The sequence below is a fragment of the Heterodontus francisci genome, chromosome 2 (genome assembly GCF_036365525.1).
Source record: "Heterodontus francisci isolate sHetFra1 chromosome 2, sHetFra1.hap1, whole genome shotgun sequence".
Lineage (NCBI taxonomy): Eukaryota > Metazoa > Chordata > Chondrichthyes > Heterodontiformes > Heterodontidae > Heterodontus > Heterodontus francisci.
The window spans coordinates 83,345,601-83,360,216 of NC_090372.1; the positions used below are offsets into that span (position 1 = coordinate 83,345,601).

General features: G+C 42.5%; 1 protein-coding gene across 6 annotated transcripts in view; it reads left to right on the forward strand.

Moving 5' to 3' along the window:
- Positions 1-14,616, forward strand: part of nek10 (NIMA-related kinase 10) — a 485,577-nt gene that overhangs the window by 271,751 nt on the left and 199,210 nt on the right. For all 6 annotated transcript variants that reach the window (XM_068059792.1, XM_068059804.1, XM_068059810.1 and 3 more), the window contains one exon: positions 10,220-10,295. In XM_068059792.1, coding sequence (XP_067915893.1) covers positions 10,220-10,295 — 76 coding nt within the window. The remainder of the gene's footprint in view (positions 1-10,219; positions 10,296-14,616) is intronic.

Here is a 14,616-nt window from a genome sequence, read left to right on the forward strand (position 1 = left end):
TAATGAGTGGTGTGCCACAGGGATCTGTGCTGGGGCCTTAACTTTCTACAATTTATATAAATGACTTAGATGAAGGGACCGAAGGTATGGTTGCTAAATTTGCTGATAACACAAAGATAGGTAGGAAAGTAACTTGTGAAGACGGCATAAGGGGGCTACAAAGGGATATAGATAGGTTAAGTGAGTGGGCAAAGACCTGGCAAATGGAGTATAATGTAGGAAAGTGTGAAATTGTTCACTTTGGCAGGAAGAATAAAAAAGAAGCATATTACCTAAATGGTGAGAGATTGCAGAGCTCTGAGATGCAGAGGGATCTGGGTGTCCTAGTGCATGAATCACAAAAGGTTAGTATGCAGGTACAGCACGTAATTAGGATAGCTAATAGAATGTTATCGTTTATCGTGAGGGGAATTGAAAACAAAAGCAGGGAGGTTATGCTTCAGCTATACAGGGCATTGGTGAGACCACATCTGGAGTACTATGTACGGTATTGGTCTCCTTACGTAAAGAAGGACGTAAATGCATTGGAGGCAGTACAGAGAAGGTTTACTAGACTAATACCTGGAATGGGCGGGCTGTCTTATGAGGAAAGATTGGACAGGTTAGGCTTGTATCCGCTGGAATTTAGAAGAGTAAGAGGCGACTTGATTGAAACATATAAGATCCTGAGGGGTGTTGACAGGGTGAATGTGGAAAGGATGTTTCCCCTTGTGGGAGAATCTAGAACTAGGGGTCACTGTTTAAAAATAAGGGGTCGTCCATTTAAGACCAAGATGAGGATAAATTTTTTCTCTCGGAGAGTCGTGAGTCTTTGGAATTCTCGTCCTCAAAAGGCGGTGGAAGAAGAGTCTTTGAATATTTTTAAGGCAGAGGTAGATAGATTCTTGATAAGCAAGGGGATGGAAGGTTATCGGGGGTAGGTGGAAATGTGGAGCCATCAGTTCAGTCATGAACTTATTGAATGGCGGAGCAGGCTCAAGGGCTGAGTGGCCTACTCCTGCTCCTAATTCATATGCTCGTATGTATGTACTTGAACTCATCCTCACCAATCTACCTGTTGCAGATGCACCTGTCCATTACAATATTGGTATGAGTGACCATCGCACAGGCCTTGTGGAGACGAAGTCCTGTCCTCACAGTGAGGGTACCCACCATTGTGTTGTGTGGCAATGCCACCTAAATGGGATAGATTTCAAACAGATCTAGCAACTCAAAACTGGGCATCCGTGAGGTGCTGTGGGCCATCAGCAGCAGCACAATTGTTTCAAACCCAATCTGTAATGTCATGGCCCGGTATGTCCCCCGCACTATCATTACCATCAAGCCGCAGGACCAACCCTAGTTCAATGAAGAGTGCAGAGGACATGCCAGGAGCAGCACCAGGCATACCTAAAAATGAGGTGTCAGCCTGATGAAGCTACATCACAGGACTACTTGCATGCCAAACAGCAGAAGCAGCATGCAATAGACTGGGCTAAGCGATCCCACAACCAACAGATCAGATTTAAGCTCCACAGTCCTGCCACATCCAGCCATGAGTGGTGGTGGACAATTAAACAACTGACAGAAGGAAGAGGCTCCACAAACATCCCCATCCTTAATGATGGGGGAGCCCAGTATCAGTGCAAATGATAAGGCCGAAGCATTTGCATTCATCTTCAGCCAGAAATGCCGAGTGGATAATCCATTTCGGTTTCCTTCTGAGGTCCCCAGCATCACAGATGCCAGTCTTCAGCCAATCTGATTCCTTCCACGTGAAATTCAGTAACGGCTGAAGGCACTGGATAGCGCAAAGGCTATGGGCCCTGACAACATTCCGGCAATAGTACTGAAGACTTGTGCTCCAGAACTAGCTGTGCCCCGAGCCAAGCTGTTCCAGTACAGCTACAATACTGGCATCTACCCAGCAATGTGGAAAATTGCCCAGGTGTGTCCTGTACACAAAAAGCAGGATAAATCCAACCCGGCCAATTACTGCCCTATCAGTCTACTCCTGATCATCAGCAAAGTGATGGAAGGTGGCATCGACAGTGCTGTCAAGCGGCACTTGCTCAGCAATAACCTGTTCAGTGACACTCAGTTTGGGTTCTGCCTGGGCCACTCTGCTCCTGACCTCATTACAGCCTTGGTCTAAACATGAACAAAAGAGCTGAACTCCAGAGGTGCAGTGAGAGTGACTGCCCTTGACATCAAGGCAGCATTTGACCAAGTATGGCATCAAGGAGCGCAAGCAAAACTGGAGTCAATGGGAATCAGGGGAAAAACTCTCTCCTGGTTGGAATCATACCTCACTAACGGAAGATGGTTGTGGTTGTTGGAGGTCAATTATCTCAGTCCCAGGACATCACTGCAGGAGATCCTTAGGGTAGTGTCCTAGGCCAAGCCATCTTCAGCTGCTTCATCAATAACCTTCCCTCTATTATAAGATCAGAAGTGGGGATGTTCATTGATGATTGCATAATGTTCAGCACCATTCGCAAGTCCTCAGATACTGAAGCAACCCGTGTCCATTTGCAGCAAGACCTGGACAGCATCCAGGCTTGGGCTAATAAGTGCCAAGTAACATTCATGCCACACAAGTGCCAGGCAATGCCTAACTCAAACAAGAGAGAATCTAACCATCTCCCCTTGATATTCAACGGCATTACGATCGCTGAATCCCCCACTATCAACTTCCTCGGGATTACCATTGACGAGAAACTGAACTGGAGTAGCCATATAAATACTGTGGCTACAAAAACCGGATCCAAGGCTAGGAATTCTGCGGCAAGTAACTCACATCCTCACTCCCCAGTGCCTGTCCACCATCTACAAGGCACAAGTCAGGAGTGTGATGGAATACTCTCCAGTGGTGCAGCTCCAACAACATTCAAGAAGCTCAACAGCATCTGAGACAAAGCAGCCTGTTTGATTGGTACTCCTTAAACCATCTTCAACATTCACTCCCTCCACCACCGACGCACAGTGGCAGCAGTGTGTAGCATCTACAGATGCACTGCAGCAACTCACCAAGGCTTATTAGACAGCACCTTCCAAACCCGCGACTTCTACCACCTAGAAAGACCAGGGCAGCAGATGCATGGGAAGACCACCACCTGCAATTTCCCATCCAAGCCACACACCATCCTGATTTGGAACTACATAGCCATTCCTTCACTGTCACTGGGTCAAAATCCTGGAACTCCCTTGCTAACAGCACTGCAGCTGTTCAAGAAAGCAGCTCACAGTAAATGGAAAAGTCCTGGGGAAAATTGATGTACAGAGAGATTTGGGTGTTCAGGTCCATTGTTCCCTGAAGGTGGCAACGCAGGTCAATAGAGTGGTCAAGAAGGCATACGGCATGCTTTCCTTCATCGGACGGGGTATTGAGTACAAAGGTTCGCAGGTCATGTTACAGTTGTATAAGACTTTGGTTCGGCCACATTTGGAATACTGCGTGCAGTTCTGGTCGCCACATTACCAAAAGGATGTAGATGCTTTGGAGAGGGTGCAGAGGAGGTTCACCAGGATGTTGCCTGGTATGGAGGGCGTTAGCTATGAAGTGAGGTTGAGCAGATTAGGATTATTTTCATTAGAAAGACGGAGGTTGAGGGGGGACCTGATTGAGGTGTACAAAATCATGAGAGGTATAGACAGGGTGGATAGCAAGAAGCTTTTTCCCAGAGTGGGGGATTCAATTACTAGGGGACACGAGTTCAAAGTGAGAGGGGAAAAGTTTAGGGGGGATATGCGTGGAAAGTTCTTTACGCAGAGGGTGGTGGGTGCCTGGAACGCGTTGCCAGCGGAGGTGGTAGACGCGGGCACGATAGCGTCTTTTAAGATGTATCTAGACAGATACATGAATGGGCAGGAAGCAAAGAGATACAGACCCTTAGAAAATAGGCAACATGTTTAGATAGAGGATCTGGATCGGCGCAGGCTTGGAGGGCCGAAGGGCCTGTTCCTGTGCTGTAATTTTCTTTGTTCTTTGTTCTTACCACCACCTCCTCAAGGGCAATTAGGGATGGGCAATAAATGCTGGCATAGCCAGCGATGCCCACATCCTCCAAACGAATAATAAAAAAAGAATAATTACAATTTTTAAAATGCATTTCATAAAATGTAAAATGGAAGAATTACAAAATGTAATTTAATGTAGAAAATAACATAAATAACTCCTGTCTTTTTCATAAATAAAAACAAGAAATGCTGGAACCACTCAGCAGGTCTGGCAGCATCTGTGGAAAGAGAAGCAGAGTTAACGTTTCGGGTCAATGACCCTTCAGTGAACTCATCCTGTCTTTTTCATGTTTGATGTGCCAATTGCACTTCATGAAAAGGATTTCCAGAAGAAAATAAATTCGAGAAAAAACTTACTATTTCACAAAATAAAACATCTAAATGATGCCTGCACATTACCAATTGATTTAGTAGGAAAGTGGAGAGAAAAATTTTATGCAGCATACATATCATCATAAAATTATTGAAATTTATAGCACAGAAGGAAGCCATTTGGTCCACCGTGTCTGTACCAGCTGAAAAAAAAAATTCCAGCTTGTATACAACCTACATTTACTCATATGTAGAGGGTGATCAATCCTCATTAAAGTCCTCCTATCCGCAAGTGTCACAGTGGAGGACTGCATTGCTGTTCCGATAAGTTGAATTCCAGAGTAATAACATGTGAGTTTGCACCTGGTGTTGCCAACGTGATGAATTTAAAATGTTGGCTATACAGCTGGTGTCTATTCAAGGCTATCCATTTCCTTACAGAAAGAAATGTAATAATTGGGCAAATAATTCCATGGTATGCTAGGCATGGTATCCAGTATTGCCAATGGTGCGATTCTTTCGATTAAACATTTAAGCCGAGGCCCCATATTCCTCCCTAAATCAACACTACCAAAAACAAATAAACTGGTTGGTTATTCATCTCATTGCCAGTTGAGTGATCTTGCTGTGCACAAAATGTCCATTAAGTTTGCCTACAAAACAACATTAACTGCACTTCAAAGTAATTCATTGTCTGTGAAGCACTTTGGTACATGTCTGAGACAAGATGAGGCACTCTATAAATGGAAGCTATTGTTTTTTCCTAACTGTGAAGGTTAATCTCAATTTCTGTCTTTGATTTATGTGCATTTGTTCTCTATTTTTTTCCCAAAAGAACTATCCCAATTTTTCTTGGGAGAACAAAAGAACAACAAAAGTCTTAAAAAGAGGCTAATAGCTTCTTCAAGTAGGTCATGACTACAAGCCTTTTTTGATCCACCTTGGATCCTAAATAAAGGTGAAAATTGCAGGCCACAGTACTGTGTTTTATAATGGAGTAAATTTTATACCCTTAGAGGTTCTGATATTTAATTTAAATATGTCAATGGTATCAGACCTGTCTTCGTCCTTTTCCTTAATATGGATATACAGGCTGGACTGGATTACTACCATATATGGCTAAGGTTTAAAAGATGCCCAATTTAATTTGCACTTGAACTTTTTTACATATCAAATCCAGAGTAATAATATTTTCTCCCCATACAATCATAGTATGATCCGAGTGAAATGAGTCACCTTTTTGCCAAAGTAATCAAAGATGAGGCTAAATACAGATAGATGAACTGTTACTACTTTAATCAAGCATCTAAGTTAACATAGCTAATCTCTTCATTAGGTTAATTATTGAAATTACTGTAGGTACTTAGGTTTAAGTTATAACAATCATAAATGGTTTTGGAAATTTAGGTAGAGGTTTTAAACTTACAAAAAATAAAGGCAAAATGTTATTTAAGCATCTTGCAGCATTTCAACTATGGCTCGATATTTGTATCACAGTATAGCAAAATTTCATAGCAAAGTTCATGTTCAAGGTCAGTGACAAGTTAACAACTTGCAAGTGGCTTGCTCCTCTGATAGATTGACTCGTGATCCTGTCTTTTGACTCCCGTCTGGAAGTGGCCACCATCATATTTCCTTCTCATTCTGGCTCAGCTGACATGACATGCACACATTTCTCTGTACAAGCTGTACCATACCTACTAGGCTCAGAGACATAAGCATTTAATTACAGGTTTACAAATTTTACTTCTGTCAGTCAGACCCTGAACCTCTATTAACCTTAGAATTACAACGCTTAAAACTTTCTGACTTTCTGCTCTTTATCTTAGCTAGCTCAACTGCTCTCTGGCCTGATGATTGCTTGCCAGCCAATTCTGTCTGAGGAGGGCCAAGGGATGGATTTTTACCGCTCAACTCTCATTGAGACAAGCTCCCCTTCTGGGATCATTGTCTAAGAATTGGGTCTGAATTTTATCAGCCCGTTGACGGTGTGGGTCGCGGCGGGGAGACCCATAAAATGCTGGCGGGAGCGGCCTGGCTCGACACATGACGCCGAGAAGGCCCGCTGGATATTAGCAGCGGCGGCGAGGCCTTCATTAAAATATTAAAATGACAGTAGTTAACATTTAAATTAACTTACCTGCCAACGGCGGTTGTCCCAGGCCAATTTTACAGCCCATCGACTGGCACTTGCGCGCCTTCGGAACTCCATTGGAGTTTGAGGCGAGACACTGGTGGGGAGGGGGGAGGTTTAAAATTATCAAGGAGGAGGGGGGACGCGGGCAAATCTATACCTATTGGTTGTGGGGATGGTAGGAAGGGTATGTAGGGCAAAAGTGAAGAGGTTGAGGGGGCAAGTTCATGCTTGGAGTAAGGTACATTACGAACACAACAGACAGTAAACACACCATTGTGGGGGTTGGGAAAGGGCCTGCATGTTTTTATTTTTTATTTGAAATAAAAATTTTGCTGCATCACTTTAAATATTAAAATTTCTCCTCAGGGCTTGGAGCCCTTTAAAAATGGCGCCTGCGCAGTGGTGCCGATGCCGTTGCTGGGGTCACGGCGGCGGCCCCCTCTACGTCATCGGGGGTGGCCGCTCTGCCCCCTACATTTAAATCAGCCCCACGTGTAATATCATGGGGGCTGTGCGGTGGCACTTCCATGTCAGAAGGCTGCCGCCTTCACAGCATGCAGCTACGGAGCGCGGCGCGCTGATAAAATTCAGCCCTTGGTAGCTAGTTCATGTGAATACTTTCCAATGTATCAGTCAGTTTTATTGAGCATTTGTTAGAACTTATGATGATCAATATTTATATATTTTCATGAGAACTGTGACTTCCTGGCCTGTTCTCACCTTTTCACATTCTGTAATAGCTAATTACAAACAACTCGAACCTTTTCCATTAGCTTTCAGGCTGATCAGTGTTTTGGGTCTGTAACATTAGTGGTTCAAACTTTCTTATTTAGATATTTGTCGTTTATGTGTAAAAGTATTCTTGCCATTTTGTCATAGTATATGATCGTCCCTGTCATCCCAGATTCAGAAATGTGGTTCAGTCGCACATTAGGCTACAATACACATTTGCCTTCTTGCCTGAGCTCTGCTAATAGATTCATAGCAGTGTTTTGTGTATGCGAGTGCATAAATAAAGAAAAAAAAGACAAATGGATCTAATCTAAAGTGATATTAGTTATAAAAATATTGCTGTGATTTGTTTGAAGTGATGATTTCTGTAGAAAGGATGCGAATTTTTGCTAATTGAAACTGTTAAAGATAATACGGGACTATCTTCCAGTTTTTAAGTGGGATGGCATTTTGTGAGGTTTTCAGTTGATTAAGAAGGGAAAGAAGTTGCTCTTCATTCTTCAGTTGCAATAGAAAAAATACTGTGGAATTAACTGTCTGATCTGACCTGAGTGATAATCATTACAAATGGCCTCATTACTGTTGGAAATCAGCCAGGAAATGTGTCTGTCCAAATTAGTTTTTTCCATTACTCACTGGTGGAAAAGAATGGGAAATGGCACTGAAGGAACATGGCAGAAATTTAATTTCTCTGCATTGATTCTAAAACAATAGAAAGTTACTGTATAGGCACAAAAAGCAAAATGCCTGTAACCAAGGTCCATGGCAGCATATTATTACCACTATGGTCAATTAAGTCATTGGAACACCTTTTGAAGCTTCAGGAATTTTCTCCCCAACAACTTTACTTGTATTCATAGATGGATGGCAGTTTCAATAAGCAGACCAAGTATTTTTTAAACTAAAACCTGCACCTTTATTCTCTGCCATATAGATGTTAGTATGCCCAGGTTTAACAATTAACTCCCAATCATGGTTCATCATTCACTGGAGAATACATGGGATACCCACCACAATTACACATCATCCAACCAATGTACATTGGCTAAAATGTTTCGGTGGGCTTTATTTATAGCTGAACTTTAATCAGAAAGCAAAAGACACAGTAAAATAGTAATAAAGTTCAGTAACCAACCTTGCATACTGGAGTTGATTTGAAGAGGGCCCATTCCCACTTTAGAGTCTCATTTTGGGCAAGAGGTGGCCATAAATTGGACTAACAGGCCTGTGTGCCTTGGGCACCTGAGGCCCTATCGTACAGCAAAAAACGTCTGTGGATGATGAGCAGCCTCATTGGTCATAAAGAATGATCTGACTTACTCAAGTAGCAGTCTTAAATTGAGCTTACCATTGAAAAATTTGATTGCAGGTTTTTGTGTCCTTTACTGTAGGCATTTGGTTGCATTTTGCTTCCTTACATAATAATTTTATTTTTTGCTGGGGTATGTATAGTTTTTGCATTTTTGGCTAATGTTTTAACAGTATTTTCCTACAGTGTTGTTAGTGCTGCTGCAAATGAAATATCACCAAAGTGGTGAATGAGAATTTTTTTGGCGATTCCAATACTGCTGCATGATTTAAATGAGGAAGATAAGTTCCTAAGGATTCACCAAATGTAGCTACAAAACAGTGGAGGAATTATATCCACACCCATCTTTATCCTGGGGCATGCATTTACAGACCCTGCCACAATGACCATATTATAGCAGAGGGGGACCTACCTTCATCTTTTTTACTTTGTAAGAAAGGATGGCATATATCTATTCCATGTGCTACACATTGAACTGCAGATATCTAGAATAGACGTGCTCTTTTTAGCAGTGAAAGTTACAAAAGAATTATGCTACCAGATCCTTCAAGTCACTGCAGGGACACCAGGTGACATCTGCAAAATTAGTCTGTCTGTAGTGCAGACATGTATTAAGCAAGTGACACGTGAGCCCAATTTTAACTCACTCAAAATCCATTCACTTACACAGAATCAGGTCCAGTGTTTAAAAGAGGCAATCTTTGGTATTTTCTCTGTGGAAAAAGAACATCAGCTGGACAGGGCATAGAACTGTAACGCAATGGCAGAGTTCCAAAATGTCCAAGGTACTGATATGGGTATTAGGATTCCTTATATAAACCCGGTGGCCTAATGAACAAAAGGGCTTCCACTCAATTAATGTTCAAATGGCAGCTGACCACAGAAACATCATTATCTCAGCAGCAGCCATGAATCCTTCATTATTGCAGAAGTCAAGTAGTTATTTAAAAGGTTATAGAAATTTGGAGAAGATGACCCTTGGCATCTTGCGCCTGGAAAATGTGGAGCGAGCTCGACTGGGAGAATTTGGCAACATGTGTTCCTGGTTGTTTGGGTAGCCTCCTCATGGAAGTGCATACAGGACTTCTGAATGTTAATAAATTGCTGAACACACAGAGAGCTGCCTTTGTGGCCAGTCTGTATTACTCCTTGTGTGATTGAATTACTATGTAACATGCCTGTTGGTTCTAGTGGCAGTGTTAGTTGTAAGTACACCTTTCAGCATTTAGCTGTCACCATGCAAGCTATTTGTGTGTATCACCAATACTATGTTATGTAGCTTTTTTGGCTTTAGCTCTGGTGGAAAAGGAGAATGGGTGTTTACAATGATTTAGATACTACCTGTCTGAGGGTGCTGCAAGTCACAAATTGGCTTTCCATCATTATGTGCTGGACTCCAATAGAAATGTATGCAAACTTGGTCTGGTTATTGCAATGTTCCAAGAATCATCTATTTCATGTGGCACTCTCTTATGTTGTGGGTTCTGTCTTTATTTTCAAATGAACTTCACACATTGTTTGGACAGAATTATTTCAAAATGCATATGTGTTACTTATTATAAACGTGCATTTTCACAAGCAAAGTTTCCAGTAACTTCTTTTTAACACAATGATGTAATAGTATTGACAAGATTTATGTTATAAATTGTAGCACTCAATTCAATTAGTAATTGTGGATTTGTGTACCATGTTGTTAGTTATATTTGCTCACTGCACATTTTAAATTGTAGCTGATTTTGGCCTTGCAAAACAGAAGCAAGAAAACAGCAAGATGACCTCAGTTGTTGGGACTATCCTATATTCCTGGTAAGCATAAAGCTGGAATTTAACTGTAGCCATTTCATTGATCTGATTAAACTATAGGATGAGTGTGCATCACAAAAATTAATGCATACTAGAGTTCTCTTTCAATTTGAGTTTGATATGATGATGCAGAAGCTGCTTAATTTGATCAAATAGCAGTGTAGTATGTATTAATTGATTCACATTAACTCCAGTTTTGTGTACAGATTCAGTCGCTTGGTCAGAGTATCACTTAACATTTGAAACTGAGTTGGCATTGTGTTTGGATACCTGCTTTATAGTCTTTAATTTTAAAGTTCAGATCTATCCCTTGGGGAGATTTGTTTGTCAGTTCTTAGTTATCCTACTTCACAGAAATCACCAAATATGTTACAGGTTTGAGAGGTTCATGAACCCATGCTTGCCTTTGAGCAAGTTAACCATACACTGGTTGGTTCCTGTTGCCAACTGTATTTTTTCAAAAGGCAAAGCATGAAGTTCAACTCATCATGCTGTTATTTTGAAGTGAAGTGAAGTGATTTGAAATGAAGTGAATAAAGGGAGAGGGCTCAGTAGAAAAAAAAAATCAACCCATTTGTGTACAAGTCTATTTTGGGGAGTGGAACTGCACACAATGAAAGGATTTTCTCGAAATATCAAATAAGTCATGCACCAGGTTTCTAATAGGTTACTGTCACAAAACAAAAGAATTTACATTAATATAGTGCTGTATCATGTCGTGAGGATGTCCCAAAGCTAAAGGATTACATTTTGAAATGCAGTCATTGTGGTTATATCGGCAAATATGGTAGCCAGATGGTGCACAGTCAGGTACTGCAAACAGCAAATGAATAGATAATTTGTTTTCTTTTCGAGGAATGTTGACTAGGCCACCAGTAAAACTCCCTTCTCTTTTTAAGTAGTCCATCTGAACGGGCAAACAGTATCTCATCCAAAAGAAAGAACTTCTAACAGTGCAAGATTTCCTCAGTGTTGCACTGAAATGCCTAGATTATGTGCTCAAGTCTACAGTAGGGCTATAACCCACGACCTTCTGACTTAGGTGACACTTTATAATTGCCTTATAGGAGTTTCCTTAATGGCGGCCTTAGTTGGGTTTTTACATAGAAAAATTGATATTGTTATTGGTGGGCTTCTTGCCTTAATATGTTTGATCAGCGAAAAGAACACCATGCATGGAATTTTGTCAGCGCAGTGGAGACAGCTGGAAGGCAGGAGGGGCAGAAAAATGGCGGTAGATAGTGTAGGGAGGGAAGCCCAACGCATTTATGCCACTAGGGGATATTCCCAGAAGCGGCCGGGCTGGCAGGTGGAGGCCATGCTTGAAGGCGGCTGGAAGACAATTAACCTGTTAAGCAATGACTGTGATTTTACCTGCTTTTTACAATTTTACAAGGGGCGCACAAGAACAACAAAGCTTCAGAGCCTCACCAGTTATAAGGAGGCGGAAGCTCAGTAGAAGATTAGTCTGGCTGCAGTTGGCAGCCATTGTGAGAGGCAGCGTAGCATTGTGGGGAGGATGATCATGAGTAAACAGCGACAGTAGCAATCTGGAGGCTAGCTACATTTGGTGAGCACAGTGGAGGCATTCTGGTAATGTCCTCTCTGACTTGCCACTTGTGTGTACTGAGTAAGGGTGGGGGGGGGAATGGGAGGCCTTGAGAAGTGAATGTAGCAATTTGCAATGGGGCTCATTCACTCAGGCTTTGAGACCTCTCGAGAGGAGGAGCATCAGAGAGAGAGAGCTGAAGCCACCAGGAGCAGGGCTGCAGCACCCAGGAGGCACCAGGATCATGAGGCTGGAAGGGGGCAGGGTGGAGGAGGGCACGCAACCAGCCTCTTGTGCAACGAGATACTACCCGCCAGAGAGGATTTATCATCAATAGCTCTGCTTCTGCAAATGTCAGAGCAGCATTGTTTTCGAAGACTGCGCCTTTCCAGGGAGGCAGTCACCAAGCTGTGCACCATGATGGAAGAGGATCTGAGCCCAATGGGAGTGGTGGGAACCCAGGCTGTGGTGGTGAAAGTCACGTTGGTGCTGAATTTCTATGCCTCGGGATCATTTCAGAGATCTTCTGGAGACAACTGTGGGATCTCCCAGTCTGCAGCTCAATGCTGCATCAAGATGGTCACCAATGCCATGTCCACGAGGACTGGCCAATATATGCAGTTTCGCACCGATCCAGACAGACAGGCTGAGAAGACTATAGGATGTGGGGCCATCGCTGGATTCCCCCAGGTGCAGGGTGTCATCGACAGCACGCATGTGGTCATCAAGACTCCTACAGAACAGGCAGCAGCCGTCATCAACAGGAAGGACTTCCACTCGATCAATGTACAACTGGTCTACGACCACCGCAAACAGATATTTCAGGTCTGTGCAAGCTTCCTGGGAAGCTGTCATGATGTCCACATACTAAGGCACCTGCTCTTTTCAGGCCCTTCAAGGATGAATACTGAGTGACAAGGGCCACCCACTGAAGACATAGCTACTTACGCCAGTGCAGAACCCTAGCATAGACGCAGAGAAGAGATACAACAGCTGCCATGGGACACCTCAAGCCACTATCGAGTAGGTCATAGGGCTCCTGAAGATGCAGTTCAGATGCCTTGATAGATCTGATGGAGCTCTTCAATATGCCCCAGCAAGGATCTGGCAGATTGCTGTGGTGTGGTGTGTCATAGAGTCATTTACAGCACAGAAGAAGCTTATTTGGCCCATTGAGTCCATGTTGGCTCACCATGGAGCTATCCAGTCAGTCCCACTTCCCCGCTCGATCCCCGTAGCCCTGCAAGTTTATTTCCTTCACGTGCCCATCCAGTTTCCTTTAGAAGTCATGGATTGTCTCCACTCCCACCACCCTGTGGGCAGCAAGTTCCAGGTCATTACTACCTGCTGGGTAAAAACGTTCCTCCTCATATTCACCCTGCATCTCTTGCCCAAAACTTTCAATCTGTGTCTTTGTACCATTAGTTAATGGGAACAGTTTTTCCTTGTCTGACTTACCTAAAGCTGTCATAATCTTGTACACCTCGATTAAATCTCTCCTTAATCTCCTTTGCTCTAAGCTGAACAAACCTGGCTTTTCCAACCTAACCTTGTGACTAAAATCCCCATCCCTGGAATCATCCTGGCAAATCTCCTCTGCACCCTCTCAAGGACCCTCACATCCGTCCTAAAGTGTGGTGACCAGAACTGGACACAATATTCCAGTTGGGGCCCAACCAGAGCTTTATAAAGATTCAGTATAACTTCCCTTCTTTTGTATTCAATGTCTCTACTTATGAAGCCTAAGACCTCATATGCTTTACTAATCACTCTTTCAATATGTCCTTCCACCTTCAAAGCTCGATGTGCATGCACCCTCCGGTTCCTGCACACTCTTTGGAACTGTGCCATTAGGTATATATTGCCTCTCCCTATTCCTTCTGCCAAAATGCATCACCTCACACCTTTCTGTATTAAATTCCATCTTCCACCTCTCTGCCCATTCTGCTAGCCGATCTATGTTCTCTTTCAGGCAGTTCATATCATCCTCACTGTTCGTTACATCTCCAAGTTTGGGTCATTGGCAAATTTTTTAATTCTCCTCTGTATTCTAAGTCATTTATATATAGCAAAAAAAGTAGTGGTCCCAACACTGACCCTTGTGGAACACCATTGTCTACCATCCTCCAGTCTGAAAACCAACCATTTACTATGACTTGCTGTTTTCTGTTCTGAAGCCAATTTTTTATCCATTTGGACGCTGACGCTCCTATTCCACGAGTCTCAATTTTGTCAACTAGCCCTTTATGTGGTAGCTCATCAAATGCTTTCTTAAAGTCCATATAAACAACATCCACTGCATTCCCTTCACCAACCTTCTCTGTTAATTCATCAAAAAATTCAGTTAAATTAGTCAAGCATTATAGGTTTTTTATATGTTGAGTATTTTAACTTAATTTAATTCTTGATTATGCAATTAGCTAACTGAAATTAACCCAATAAAATCAAATAACTATTTGGTTCTTTCACGATATAAGCATAAGCCAAAGATGGACTCTTGAATAGTAAATTAAAAGAGAAAGTTTATTTTAAAAGGAAACAGAATATATTTATCAATACAAAAGTCTTTTACAGCTTCAATCAGGTGATCAGGCTGATACAAAGTTGTAGCATTCCTCAAGTTGCTTCGTTGACAGCAATTCTTTCAAATTCTGCCTTTGAAAGCATCCAGTATGTGACTAGCTAGCTAAGATATTGCTTAGAGCCTTTACTTTTATCCCTTTTGGGACATCAGACCACCTTGTGGTTTGCCTGATGTTTGGTCCAGGCCCTGTG